The sequence below is a fragment of the Saccostrea cucullata genome, unplaced genomic scaffold (genome assembly GCF_032062105.1).
Source record: "Saccostrea cucullata isolate Sc308-1 unplaced genomic scaffold, CSIRO_AGI_Scuc_v1 ctg2400, whole genome shotgun sequence".
In the NCBI taxonomy this organism is placed as follows: Eukaryota; Metazoa; Mollusca; class Bivalvia; order Ostreida; family Ostreidae; genus Saccostrea; species Saccostrea cuccullata.
Genome location: NW_026936167.1, coordinates 6459 through 22315, shown reverse-complemented (window position 1 = coordinate 22315; position 15857 = coordinate 6459). Strand labels below are relative to the sequence as shown.

The 15857-nt window shown below is 34.5% G+C and overlaps 1 protein-coding gene across 1 annotated transcript in view; it reads right to left on the bottom strand.

Annotated features, from left to right (window-relative positions):
* LOC134244939 (ecdysteroid-phosphate phosphatase-like) overlaps window positions 1-15512 on the bottom strand; it is a 33831-nt gene extending 18319 nt beyond the window's left edge. Inside the window, exons 1-8 of the mRNA XM_062727198.1 lie at window positions 15427-15512; window positions 14774-14960; window positions 14284-14476; window positions 12755-12924; window positions 12159-12367; window positions 11906-12011; window positions 11656-11803; window positions 9744-9863 (exon numbers count right to left, since the gene is read on the bottom strand). Of these exons, the coding sequence (XP_062583182.1) occupies window positions 9744-9863; window positions 11656-11803; window positions 11906-12011; window positions 12159-12367; window positions 12755-12924; window positions 14284-14476; window positions 14774-14960; window positions 15427-15509 (1216 nt within the window). The 5' untranslated portion in view covers window positions 15510-15512. The remainder of the gene's footprint in view (window positions 1-9743; window positions 9864-11655; window positions 11804-11905; window positions 12012-12158; window positions 12368-12754; window positions 12925-14283; window positions 14477-14773; window positions 14961-15426) is intronic.
* Window positions 15513-15857: the final 345 nt, after the last annotated feature.

Here is a 15857-nt window from a genome sequence, read left to right as displayed (position 1 = left end):
AGCCACAGGAGTTGTTCTTTACGGCGCTGCTGGAGGGCCAGGTAAAAAAAATATTTTTATTTGTTCGGACAAATTAGAAATTCGTTCGGACGAATTAGGTATTATATTCGTTCGGACGAATTAGATATTCGTTCGGACGAATTAAATATTCGTTCAGACAAATTAGAAATTCGTTCGGACGAATTAGTTATTTGTTCGGACGAATTAGATATTCGTGCGGATGAATTAGAAATTTGTTCGGACAAATGAGCTATTTGTTCGGACAAATTAGAAATTCGTTCGGACGAATTAGATATTCGTTCAGACAAATTAGAAATTTGTTCGGACAAATAAGTTATTTGTTCGGACAAATTAGATATTTGTTCGGACAAATTAGAAATTTGTTCGGACGAATTAGTTATTTGTTCGGACGAATTAGATATTCGTTCGGACAAATTAGAAATTCGTTCGGATTAGTTATTTGTTCGGACGAATTAGATATTCGTTCGGACAAATTAGAAATTCGTTTGGACGAATTAGAAATTTGTTCGGACAAATAAGTTATTTGTTCGGACGAATTAGATATTTGTTCAGACGAATTATTTATTTGTTCGGATGAATAAAATATTCGTTCGGACGAATTAGAAATATGTTCGGACAAATTAGTTATTTGTTCGGACGGATAAGATATTTGTTTGGACGAATTTGATGTTTGCACAAATTATCTTGTAAAGAGAGATATACAATTTGCCAGGAGGATTCATCCCTTTTTAATACATGAATAGCTCTTTGGACCATGACATACACACGTTGCAATTAGACAAGTGCAATTAAAGTCGGGTATGTTGATTGTAAATATTCGGAAATAATGGTTCTATACCGGTATATACATGTATTATAGGCCTAAAGTCTGTCATTCTGTAATGGATATATGCCGAATACTGTTCTATATGTAAAATTATCAGACTGTTTGAGGCCCGTTAGGGCCGAAAACTGTCTGATAATTTTACATATAGAATAGTATGAGGCATATATCTTACTTAAAACATTGCCATTTAAATGTCCAAAAATTACCTGTAGGAGTCCGATATTAACACAATGGGAGTTCAGGCATCAATTGTTTTTTTCCCGTCTAATAAGTGGACAAAAGAAAAGAGACAAATAAAGAATGGGTGAACTGTTGTTTCATTTCATTCATTCAATGGCAGTCGTTTAGATAAGCAGGACGGGGGTCCGTTGGGGAAGGATTTCCTTTTTATTTTGGAACATTTTTATTTATTTTGTGCATAAATGTTTTTTGGGGTTAAATTACCACCGTCACCATGGAAACATGCGAATTTTCATCCTGGAGTTTTAGTTTACAGAATGGAAATTCTCAGCTTTTACAAGTGCAGCCACTTGGAAATAATCTTTATAAAAGATATTTTGCCGATTCTTTCTCAAAAATGGATTTAAATTCGATTATACAAAGTGCTGTATCAAAAACACTTAAAAGATGGGAATTATCAATTTTGAAGATGGTTTAAACTCGATTTTTTCATGGATTTTCTAGTTTGTAGCAACTTAATTTCCTTGCGATTGCTTTCCCTAATTTTTTTTCTTTTTTTGGAGGGGAGGGGGTGGGGGTGGTCGGGGGTAGGTGGAAATATTTAACTTATTCCACTCTTCTTTTATGTTTTTAAATACCGTCCGATTTTGTTATCATTGCCGTCTGATAATATATTATCAGACTGGTAATTATTATTATCGGACGGCTACAGGTAAATTTTTAGACTGCAAGAACAAAGGCATGACGTCACAGCAATGTTTTAAGAAAGTATATTATCTGAGAGCCCACTAGTAAATTCAAAGGGTCAGTTACTTCTTATCAAACATCTTTTCACTCCCATCCCTGACACACTCGTAAGATTTGTCATAAATAAACATCATCTGGTTCTACCAGACCAACTTTTGCTGGTGGTGTTAAATTGGTAACACTGGGTTGCCAGTGGTCAGATACCGCTTCTTTGAAAAGATGAGATCCACTCCTTAAGGATTTATTCGGCAATTGGTAAAAATTGGCATTGAAAAATTAAGCCCCCCCCCCCCCCCCCCACGAAATAGGACTGTCAACTTTGGGCAACTTTTCCTGTGTCCCTTTTTTTTTTGCTTGTCAACTTTTCAAATAAGTATTTTTTTCTCAGACTCCCCCCCCCCCACTTTCAAAAACGCTGCTACGTGGCTCTATTGCATTATATCAAATAAACTTCGGACTCAAAATATGAAGCCTCTCATTCGATGGGTCTTAATTTTTTTAAGGTGGGGCTTACTAGCTAGAACATTTGTAGTTTGGCTTCTATACCGCTGTTCCCACATTTAAGTATTTTGTGATAAAGGAACAAAAAGAGGGAATCTCATAAGTCCATCTCCAATGGATTCTTTCTAAGATCGTTAAAAACTATTATTAAGTATCTATATAAATTTTATTTTATATTTAAATATCAGAAAAGTGCATGAATTAAATCATGCAAGTATAATATTGACCAAATTAAACACACGCCCCTTTCCGGGAAAAGGATAAAAAAAAAAAGATGAATATATGTAAGTTCCTAGAAAGTGCAGTAAAATTAAAAAACACATCATAATTTAATGCAAGTTAAGCTTCTCAATGATTAAGACAATCGATCGTTTTTTAAATAGAGGAGGGGGGTTGTTACTTGAAAATATTTTGAGATTCATTCATTCATGATTTATTTCCCCATAAAAGGGGTTTGTTTCATAATTCCCCTTTCTAGTGAGTCATTGGCCTATCAAATCTTCCAACTGGTATTCAACTGTAAAAGCCTATAAACAACATTAAGAAATGCTGAAAGTGAAATTAAATAGTTTGTTCTACTACATGTACCTCTCCAATAAGGGGATGGGGCTATAACTATGCTCTGTAAATCAATGGACTAGAAAATATACCATATCGACCGGTTGACATCTTAATTCACCGGCTTGCGAGTCATAGGAACAACCTGAGATCAATACGAACAGGTTCATTTTTGTGAAGTGTTCTTAATTCACAAACAGAAATATTTAATCAAAAACTCAATGAGGACCCTCTTTCATTTTATACACCGCATATGTACCAGATTGATTGATTGAATGTTTTACGCCGAATTGGAAATACTGCAGCCACAAATCGGCGACATATGTATCAGAAATGTATTTAAAAAATCATTCACATGTCATGATTAATAAATGCAGGGTAGTGAATATGTACATAAAAAATATAAGAAAGAGATGAACATTAAAACGACTTTTCTTCAAAATATTTATTGATAATGTTGTTCATTAAAGTTATTTTGCAAAGAATCAAAATAAAATGAAACATCTTGGTGCAAATCGCATATTAATCGCGGTGTCCTGACAGTTGTACACATTTTCTCTTATTTGTCCGAACAAATAACTAATTCGTCCGAACAAATTTATAATTCGTCCGAATGAATTTCTAATTTGTCCAAACGAATATCTAAATTTAAATAATTCGTCCGAACAAATAACTAATTCGTCCGAACGAATTTCTAATTTGTCCAAACGAATATCTAAATTTAAATAATTTGTCCGAACAAATAACTTATTTGTCTGAACAAATTTCTAATTCGTCCGAACGAATATCTAATTCGTCCGAACAAATAACTAATTCGTCCGAACGAATTTCTAATTTGTCCGAACAAATATCTAATTTGTCCGAACAAATAACTTATTTGTCCGAACAAATTTCTAATTCGTCCGAACGAATTTCTAATTTGTCCGAACAAATAACTTATTTGTCCGAACAAATTTCTAATTCGTCCGAACGAATTTCTAATTTGTCCGAACGAATTTCTAATTCGTCCGAACAAATAACTAATTCGTCCGAACGAACATCTAATTGTCCGAACGAATATCTAATTGTCCGAACGAATATCTAATTTGTCCGAACAAATAAAAATATTTTTTTACCTGGCCCTCCAGCGGCGCCGTAGTTCTTCTATCGAAACCCTGTTATATAAATTATACGGGACTAAAATAAACAATCGGGCGTGGTATACGGTTTATGAACCGATACAAAACCGAGTAATTTATAGTACGAGCTGTTGTTATGCAAATAGATCTTATAGCACTGGTTCTCTGCCCTTGATTCCAGTCGCTGCCGCTAGGAATTACAAGCACTGGTTCTCTGCCCTTGATTCCAGTCGCTGCCGCTAGGAATTACAAGGACAGGTAACCTCCGCCGCCATGACAGTGGAAAAACTCACTGCTTGCTTCGCGCATAGTACTGTTAGGTGGATCCAGCGATTTAAATAACAGAGAAAACAAAACGTAGCATGTCTTTCTTGATGAATAGAGCAATTGAATACGATGAAATTATTCAAACAACATAGTAAGGACTTTATTAATTGAGTATATCATTAACTTACAATATATTGTCACAATGAACTTTCAAATGTTCCGTAGTGTTAAACATTGTAATCCTCCCAATCTAATTAAAATTAGATCTTTGATCCGCTCCAATTTGATCGCTACACAAAGCGATCAAACTGGAGCGGATCAATTAGAATTAATTAGATTGTAATCCTCCCTGGTGCATACCATAACACATGGAGTTAGAGAGACGAGTTATAGCATTCCCCGTAAACTTTAGAACATAAATAATGATAAAGAACAAGTGTTATAACTAAATCGATGATTTAATTATCATATCATGGTAAATATGTAGATAAATTAATCATGCAATAGATCTTGATTTGAATTATTTTGGTAGGATATGCATATGGGACCTGTGATATCGCTTTACATTTGATGGTTTTTGGAGCAACACTTCTTTATGGTTTTATATATGCTTAAAATCCGTCTACTTTCTTTGTTAACAGCAGTTTAGAGTGCAGAGAGAAGGGTTTATTTACTTCAGCACTTCTGGATTTACGCTAGTCTAAATACAGATTTTTATCATCAGTGCTGTTTCCTGTGACGCGATAAAATGGCAGTGGTTACCTGTCGTTGGTTTTTTAGGGCGCTTGCGCCCGTTAACCAATGTCAGGGTACCAGTCTAATAGATCTTACTCCGCACAGGGCACGTTAGCACTGGTTCTCTGCCCTTGATTCCAGTCGCTGCCTCTAGGTTTTTTAGGGCGCTTGCGCCCGTTAACCAATGTCAGGGTACCAGTCTAAGGGCACGTTTGTTTTCTCTCTTTGTTTTAATTGTTTATTTTCTCATTTTTTTGTAATCTCTGTTGATTCAAAGTAAAAACAACATGTATGTGTGAGATTTTATGTTATTGGCTGTTTAAAATTAACAATGGATATCGCCAACTTGTCAATGTACATTAGCACTATTTTTAATAACGTGTTAAGAATCAATATTGTTGAGTCCTTTGCCGCCGCAGTTTAGATAAGAAAGAATTGCCAGGTGATCGCAATGAGGCTGCATCGAAAACGATGCGCCTCAAAAATGTTGTTTACATATGTAACTAAATACCCCTTCTTTAGTGAGAGAGGCACCTATTTTAGCAAAAATATTTCTGATTGGCAATTCTGGAAAGAAAAACATTATTTTTTTTTAAGTTGTATTGATATGTGATATCAATATTCTAAATTTAAAAAAGATCATTTCATAATCATTTAATTTCACGACAAAATGTCGTGAATTTAAAGCTTTGAAAATTGTCGCCACGCGCTAAATCCCCCATGGGAATTTTCAAAAGTTGGCATGTATGTTTATATTTAATAATTACTCTCTAGTTTGAACTCGCCTGAAGAGAATTTTCAGCAATCTAACAAATAATTTTAATCAAGCAAGTTTATCATTTGTAGAGACGACTATAGAGGGTTGGGAGATGGATAAAATACACAGATTAGTTAAATAATGTGCCTAGAATTAAGGAGTGAAAGGTAGTTAATTGACCGATGTTGGAAAGTGGAGAAATTCTCCCCAAAAGTGCGCAAAAAATATTGCGCCCTAATTTGCACCTTTTTTGTTTTACTGGATCTGTAGTGTTATGGTCAAATACTAAATATATAAAACCATAACGCTACAGATCTGCAGCTACAAAATAGGCAAACCTTGTATGCTCCACATTTCTAAATGATGTTACATGCAATGCCCCAGCAAAAACATTTATTTAAGCATTGAATTTTTATTTTTGGGTGTCAGTCTAATAAAAGCACCTTGCATAGCAGACAAACTGAATACAATGTGTTAGTCCTCCTTCCACTCTTTTTTGGCAAAGATAGGCATTACATGTATTTAGGCATTGAAAAATGGAGTTTACCCCCTTTTTTGTTGGTTTATAGCCCCCCCCCCCTTTCAATTTGCTTTTGATGCCTGTGAAGTAAATGTTTACAAAATGCTTACACAAGATGCAATTGTCCTTGATTAATTGAAAATAACCTGAATATTGTGAGTTTTTCTTGATATGATGAACAAACTCAACAAGTTTTATCTTTCCAATGAAAGCTTTTTTCCCATTGCAAAAACCTAATTTTTTCCAAGTTTGTGTACATTATTAGTCCCCTTACTGGTGAAACCAGAGGGAATTATAAGTTTCCTCTGAGACTGTCTGTTTGTCTGTCCATTTGTCCCTCTGTCCCACTTGGCTTTCCACACCTTTTTTCTAAACCCCTGCAAATATCAAGCTGATTTTTTGGTATGTGAGTGTATCTTGCTGAATTACAGATCAAGTTTACATTTTGTTCCACGTCACTGATTTTTCGAGGTGATGTAAGTCAGCCTCGATAGCTGCTCTATAGCTTAATGGCGGACCCCTGTGATCACTACTATTTGCATTTTCTTATTGATCTTCACTCTTTGGGACAGATCAGTAATCTTGTTGTTAAAAATATGATACCTTAGAAGGCAAGGATCAAATTAGAGATAGGTTGCTAATATGTAAACAATAGCATTTGCAAGATTGATTGGAAATATTTTAAAAAACATTAATTTTTATCAGTTCTCTAAGAAATATAGTTCTCCGATTATACATGTATTAAAATCAGAAATTCTGTCACAAAACAAGATCTACAATGTATTCAATTTAATTTCCAAGCAGTAAGAAGTGTTTTTATGGATTTACAAATACTAAATACAAGTTCCTGAGTGGGAATAAGATATGAAGTATCCCTATACTCTGAACTATTTTAGCGAGGGTAAAATGTAAACAACTGGCTGCAGCAGGGATCGTGACCTACATGTATGTGTATTGAACGTCGATCGCAGGCAAGGGAGAGAACAGAACATTGCATTGTAAAGCGCTTTGAGTAGCATTTATGCTAGAAAAGCGCTATATAAATACAATCATTATTATTATAACAGTATACACTGAAACAAAACAGAAGGAAGCGTTCTGCTTGAATTGAAACATGCAATTAAATAAATTTGGGGTTAACATAGAGGCGTCTGAGGCGCAATAGTCCCTACTGAGCTCCAAAATTCACCGTAAATTATTACAAAAGTGAAGTTATTTCTACCCTTCTGTTTTTGTAATTCATTAAAAAAAATCTATTTAGAACGTAAAAATATCGTCCCGATCTTATAAATCTGTTTGGTGCTATCACTGTTGAAAAAGGTGAATAACAGCGGGGCACTTGTACCTATTTCGCTGCATGCTAATGACCACTTCATCGAATACTCGGTCTGAACTCCTCTACAATTTAGGATTCCGCATATGAAAAATTACATTGTTACAAGTTATACACAATAAGACGCAACGTTAACACAGCTAAACATCTATCGATGTCATACCGAAGGTAGATCATTTTTTTGTTAATATGTAAATTTCAGAGATTTTAATCTAGTTTACATAATAATTTATACTCGCAATAAAGTAATTAATATGTGGTTTCTAATATTCATAATTTTAAGAATTCACAAAAAAGAAAGTAATTATAAGGAATTTGAAAATGAACTTTGAAGAGGATGTAAAAACTTTAGATTGATAATAGCGAATAATTTGTTTTCAAGCTGTAGACATTTATATGCCTTGTAACTGAAAAATTTGAAATAATATATTTTTTAACTATACCTTACGCTATGTATTTTAATTTGATAGTAATAATTTAAATCTTAAAGCTAATAATATAGATTTTGATTTGATGGGCGAATTCAATCACTAAAGTAAAATCTCTAGTCCCCTAATCTTCTATTTTGGAAGTCAAATTTTAAAATGCAGAATTTATACCTTTCTTTAAAATATCAAACTGGGCCTGCTCTTGGCAAAAAAAAACTAAATAGAGGGTTTTTGATTGTATTAAATGCTAGCTGCATCAATGATAAATGTTGTCTCATTGCTCCGGGGCACTTTTGATCTAATTTCACTTTTACCTATAACGAATTAATAGTACATGTATTTGTAGAAAAGTGAGACTGAGATCAAGAGTGAGCTCATCTAAGTTTTATGGCCCCAGAGCCTGCATGCTGCAATTTCAAAAATATATGACACGTACAAAGTTCAGGAAAAGTTTAACTAGGGGGAATTCTTTAATAAGATGGCATATTGTAGAGGACCCTGGTGACAGAGTTACGATACATTGGACAAAATGATACTGGCAGGATACTCATTCTATTTAGTGTTTTATATAAGCCCAGTGTCTGCACTTTTTTGTTGCTAACATTAAATATAATGTTCATCCTTATTACTGTGTAACTAGCTGCAAATCTGTAGCTCTTCGAAAAAAATATTTTGACAGACCGGAGAGCTACAGTGCCATCCACTGAAAAAAAATGTATATTTATTGCGCACAAAAAGTTGTGCTTAGTTTTAGACTTATAGTTCTTCCAAAAAAAGAAACACTTTTAAAAAATCCTTACTCCTCTATGAAGTACTCTTTTAGTTGACATCAGCTCAAAGTGCGTTGGACTGAATTTATCGTGCAAACCAAAATGGCAGTGTAAATAGACGAAAATTTTGATGATCTCAATTTCAGAACCAGTAGGGCCATTAAAAACAATTATAAGGAACTTTTTGTTGGGGAAACAGTGAAAGAATATGTTAGGAACACATGGTTAGTAATATTTTGAAATGTCAGACAGTTTAAAAACATGGAGAAATAAATCGAAAAACAGCGCACTTCTTTGAGCGCAATAAATAAATAGTTTTTTCAATGGATGGCACTGTACCTCTCCGGTCTGTGATTTTTTTTCGGAGAGCTACAGATCTGCATCTACTGTGTAACAAGAAACAAATCAAAAATCTAATTTAAAGAGAAATGCGAGGTATTTTCCTCTTATGGTGACGGGTACTTATAGTTCAGTTTTTATACATCATTCAAATAAGTTACAAAATACATTGTCATGCTGCTCACTTTTTTCTTTCCAGTGATTTTCATTGGGGTTTCTCCTAGATTAAAATTTTTGTATATGCCAGTTACTTGGGGGTGAATTTCACATTTTACTGGAAGACGTCACCTCGATTCAGTACTTTCAGTACTTTAATTCATTTTTTATAGTTGGGACTGCTATCAGAATCATGATGCACTAAATTAATATTCTAAATGAGCTTGTATTCTAAGGAGAAAAGGGGAACCCAGTAGGGTACATGTATCGCCTATGTAATACTCTCAGAATGCTTGTTGCGTACATTAAGAAATATGGAAACCTATCAAATTACTTTACTTATCATGGTAACCAACCAAATGCTCAAGAAGAGTCCTCTACCATGTTTGGGAACCTAAAAAAGACTCTCTGTGTTGGAGTGATGAAACATATAGCAGTTATTAGAGAAACTGTACTTTGCCCAGCTTTTAAGCTGATTTAAATTTACCTGTTAGCTGTGCTTGTAACTTTCCTACTTCTGTCAGAGGTGGGTCATTTATGTATTCCAGGTTATTAGACCTTGTTAACATCTTCTTTGGCAAATTCAAGTTAATTCTGGAATATCTACCTGCAGAATTAGATTTTATACATGATTTTTTTAATGTTTGATTCCCTATGCAATTTGTACATATAATTTATTGTATGGTAAGACAAGAGGCCCATGGGCCACATCGCTCACCTGAGAAGCTTTGACCATTCTGTTCTTTACCAGATTTCTCCCTTGTAATACATAATGCATCCCCACCCTATCCCACTAATCATAATTTAGACATTTTGAAATCTACACTACCCCACGATCCTTCCATGTGCACATAAGTTTCAGCTTTTCTGGCCCAGTGGTTCTTGAGAAGAAGATTTTCAAAGATTTTTCCTATATATTTCTATGTAAAACTTTGATTCCCCATTGTGGTCCTGCCCTTCCCCTGGGGGTCATGATTTTTACAATTTAGAATCTACACTACCCCAGGATGCTTCCACATAAGTTTCAGCTTTTCTGGCCCAGTGGTTCTTGAGAAGAAGATTTTCAAAGATTTTTCCTATATATTTCTATGTAAAACTTTGATTCCCCATTGTGGCCCCGCCCTTCCCCCTGGGGTCATGATTTTTACAATTTAGAATCTACACTACCCCAGGATGCTTCCACATAAGTTTCAGCTTTTCTGACCCAGTGGTTCTTGAGAAGAAGATTTTCAAAGATTTTTCCTATATATTTCTATGTAAAAATTTGATTCTCCATTGTGGCCCCGCCCAACCCCTGGGGGTCATGATTTGAACAATTTAGTATCTACACTACCCCAGGATGCTTCCACATAAGTTTCAGCTTTTCTGGCCCAGTGGTTCTTGAGAAGAAGATTTTCAAAAATTTTTCCTATATATTTCTATGTAAAACTTTGATTCTCCATTGTGGCCCCGCCCTTCCCCCGGGGGTCATGATTTTTACAATTTAGAATCTACACTACCCCAGGATGCTTCCACATAAGTTTCAGCTTTTCTGACCCAGTGGTTCTTGAGAAGAAGATTTTCAAAGATTTTTCCTATATATTTCTATTTAAAACTTTGATTCCCCATTGTGGCCCCGCCCTTCACCCGGGGGTCATGATTTTTACAATTTAGAATCTACACTACCCCAGGATGCTTCCACATAAGTTTCAGCTTTTCTGGCCCAGTGGTTTTTGAGAAGAAGATTTTTTAATGACCCCACCCTATTTTTGTCTTTTCTTGATTATCTCCCCTTGTGAGGGAACTTGGCCCTTTGTTTTAACAATTTAAATTCCCCTTCACCCAAGGATGCTTTGTACCAAGTTTGGTCAAAATTGGCCGAGTGGTTCTTGAGAAGAAGTCGAAAAGTGAACAGTTTACAGGCGGACAGCTAAACGGACGGACGACGGACAAAATGTGATCAGAAAAGCTCACTTGAGCCTTCGGCTCAGGTGAGCTACTAAAAACCTTAATATTTTTAATTACTTTGCTCTTGTAGTAAAGTGCTTATATTACATGATAATATAATGTAGATCACTAAATTTTTAGCGACACCTTATTTTCGCGAGATAGTCATTGACTCTTGATTAGCGAGACAAAATTTTCGCGAATTGTGGTTATTGCTCTATATAATCTTAAGAAATACTTTTATAGTTTATACGCAAGAATTAAATTTTTGCGAGCACACGACCTCGCGTAATTACGCGAAAATAAAGTTCTCGTGAATAAAAAGTGATTTACAGTATATAAAGTATGACCAAGACCAAAACTTTGCACTTTTGAATCCAATGTGGTATTGGGAAAAAAAAACATTTTTAAAAAACTTTAAATAAAGAAGAAAAGAATGCAACAAAGGAAAATACTTATGAAGAACATCTTACCATCATCATCAAAGCACATGTCGTACCACCCTTTACCCATGGCAAAGTCCGTCCTCTCGCCATGGCGACATATAATCAATCTTCTCTGTTCCCTCTTCTCCACTGAAGGCATGCGCTGCTTTTTCTCCTTAATGAAGTTTTTGTTGACCTAAATTCACAAACTCGCTACCTAAATTATGTTGCATTATCAAGATTTTTTTGTCTTTTAACTAAAAAAAAGAAAAGAGAGGTGAGATTGGCTGTATTTTACCTTGGCATAATCCTTATCATCGTGCCAGATTGCATCATAATCTTCCTCTACAATGATTCCATTGGTCACAGCTACTGACTTGGGTCTTACATGCAGTGGTAGAGATCTAGGGATAGTATACACAATATTCTACATGTCCATGAAATTTATTTAAACAATATCAGAATTCAAATTTTTTCCTTTTTCTATGTAGACCTTAGTACAAGACAGTTTCTGAGCACATTATGTCTCCCATGATGTTCCCAATACTGACCTATGAAGCATCCAGGTCCATGTCTCGGCTGTTTTTTGTGTGTAGACTCCCGGGAACATTCCCAGAATCCCGGTCAGCCATGAAATCCCAGGATACCAGCCATCCTTGGTTTTAGTCAGTTCTTTTGGGTCCAGGAAAATGAAATCTCCATCAATGAGTTCCAGCTCATCCCCAACTTGTGGTGTGTACGCCTTCACCACTCGACGGATCTGGAAACATCATTTAAATGAATTTTCTAATAGAAAATTCAAAATGGTAGAGACAGAGGTTAAAAAACCCTGCTTATAAGGAGAACCTGTAGACTTCTTTAAATACAGATAACTAAACTACATTGTTTCCACTGTGTTACAGAGAACCTGCTTAAGATAAATTTGTGCTTAAAGTGAAGTGGTTTTCATCCCCTGTATTTTCAAAGCAATGATAAACTTTTCTGATAAAAACAATTATGTTTATAATGACCTGGTGCTCTCTATAAAAAAAAAAACAACATGACATTGACCTTCATTCTTGGTAAGTTTACCTTGAACCTTGAGCACAAGATCCAATACTGACCTCCTAAGAGTTTGAAAATTGCATCATTTAGATTATATAAATACCTCACTTCTGCCTGCCCTGGGATCCCTGGAATACAGACGGAGGTCCCATCTAACGTCCACCCCCAGATCTATTTCTTTGGCATACTTCAGGAGCTTGTCATGCTGTTCTGGTGGGTACTGGTAGGCCAGGGTCAGGTGAAGCTGTTTCTTGTGGGGCTCAACTTTGACCCCTTAAAAGGAAAATGAATTTATTTTAAATTCTTTCAATGACTTCAAAAATAAATATAAAATCTATGAATGATACAATTATAATGTTAGTCTGGTAAAATGGTTTGCTTGATTTATACAAATATGAATTTTAAATTAAGTATTAATACCGGTATGTTGATATACAGTTTCATGTGCATCCTATTGAGATAACAAGGTCTAACTGTATATCTTGAGAATGTGTATCTTTTCAAAGTGAAAACACTTCTTCTGTCTGTTTACGTAATTTTCAGCAGTCAGTATTTAAGCATCTTATATAATTTAAGGGTACCTAATTTTAGTACATCAAAGATTACTCCGAGTAATTCATTTCTCTCAACCAAGCTATGATTACTAACAAGGGAAACATCTGTCTTTACCAATTATAGACAATTTTTATAACAAATTGTCTACAGTACTACCACTCTTTTGCACATATTCCAGGAAGCACTTTTTTTATCACTCTGCATTCAAGTTGAAAGGAATATAAAAAGTGTGTTTGTGTGTGGGTGGGTGAGTAAGTGAGTGAATGCATAAAGGAAGTTTCACAAGCCATAATGTGTTCTTTGAGAGAAGATGCTATGCCTTTAATCTTCATTTATGTTTAGAACATATACAAAAAATCTCACTGCAAAAGCAATTTTTTGTACCAATTTTTCACATACATGTATTTACATAAAAATTCATAAAAGTGCAACTTGTCATTTTCCCACCTTCTAACTGGAAATGTTTTATTTTTTATCATTAGTTTTTCCTGTGTAATATGGTACCAGCTATTAACTCAGCATACATGAACTTTTACAAAAATACTACACGTATTTACTGTATATAACCACTTGAATCATCTTAAAAATGTTTATTAATTTTATAATGTGGTGTTCCTGCTTGTTTGAGCTAGTGTGTGAGGTATTTCAGTTATAAACAGAAATTCATGTACATGGAATGACTCGTCAAATATAAACTGTCCTGGACTCAGATTCAAACCTGTTTTAGGCGATCTATGAATGGAGGTTCTAAAATTGTCACATGAAAAGAAGAGCTGAAAGTCACCAATTTTTAGGTTATTGACGTAAATGTATATTGAGCGATCCCAATGGTTCTGGGAAAAAAGTATCCACCTATATTCCGTAAATTACGGTAATCAAGGATTGAAACTGAGGGACGGTCACATGTTGTAAGACAGGAAGATGCCTAATTCAAGTATATGAGTTAATAAAAAAATCTTTTAAATGTAAAATTCCCATGTGACAGGAAGTCATAAAATACAGGTGATCCCTATGACAGGTTTGACTGTATTTTTTAATTAAATGTAGCCATGCATGTTTACTACATTAATGTATTACCTCCTTTGGCTAATTCTTTGCTGAACATTGAGACACATTCTTGTAAGTATTCATACATAGTATCCTTCACAAATAATCCAATGAAATTCATCTGACTAAAGAAATCCAGCTTCAGAGTATCAGGGGCCCGTCTGAGTTTGTTCTCTAGCTTTACAAAGCTCTCACTCAAAAATCCTACATCTTTGTCATCAACCTAAAACAAAATTATCTGAGACTCAGTCTTAATTTGCTACAAACACATATTCTTTTAAAAAAATATATTAATTGTGTGAACTTAGCAATAATTTCAACAAATCACTTCACAGACATTTTTTACATTCAGAAAATTCTCTTTTACATTCAAAGACAGCAAAGTTGTCTTTTTCAAGACCAAAGAAAATAGTTAAATCCCAAAATGCCAAATTTGCCAAAAAAGAACCCTGTCTGTTAAACAAATATTTTTCTACATTGTTCTTTACATCATTGGCCTGTAAAGTGTGACTGAGCTCACTGTAAAGAATGGACACATGGTGATGTGAGGGAAGTAGGAATGAGCCCCGTTCCATCCACAATGGGTGAGGCTCTTCTCCCAGAATTTGTTGAGTTCGTCCTGCATTTTACCGTTAGGACACAGATAGAGGACATATTCCCTGGGGGTGCCATCATCCAGGGTAGGGTCATCTACATGTGACAAGAGCCTGCAAAAAAAGTTCAAAATACAGTAAAGCCTCTCTCTAATCCCACTTGCAAGGAGATACCATTGGAGGGGGGTGTACACAGGGTATCAGATTACACAGTGTGAAAATATAAATGGACAGTAAAATGGGAATCAAAATGAAGGTCAGAGTTCACAGTGAAACAGATTGTACAGAAGTCAGATAAGACAGTTTACACTGTACATGTAATCATTTTCAGGCACTTCCATGCTAAGTAAAGAATATGCTGAAAACCTACATCTATATTGTTGTAAAATTCATGTATTAATTATTAAAACTTGCAGATTTTCAAACCAATAATAAGGTAATGTAATCTCCTGGAACAGATTTTACATTTACGTCTATATTAACAAAATGTGCAAGTTATCTGATATTCAACAAATCAAACAGCATCAATTTTGGACATCTTGAAAAGTTCATCCATGTGTGTAAATAGTAAAAGGCTTACATGTACTGAGAATTTCTCCTTCTGTTACTTCTAACATTCTTACAACCAAGATTCATTATATCCATGCAAGAAATTCTGCACATACATGTTATCATACATGTTGTATCTCTTTAAGGAAGCATCTTGTGTTCAAGATAAAAACTTGAATGTACTTATATGTTCACAAGCTCTTTTAACAGTATGTTCATGACACAGATAATATTTGGTGCATTTTATACATTATGTATACAAGTGAATAATGTCAATGTTGATTAATGCATATATGGTAAATTAATTTCATTTTTTTTTCTCTAAATTAAATCACATTTCATACTAATCTAAATGTAGGGTTTCTATAATGAATTTGATTTGAGGAACATGGATTTTTTTCTCTTAAACCTATAATTATTTAATATTTACAAATAAGTCCTTAGCATAAAAAGTCATGCAAT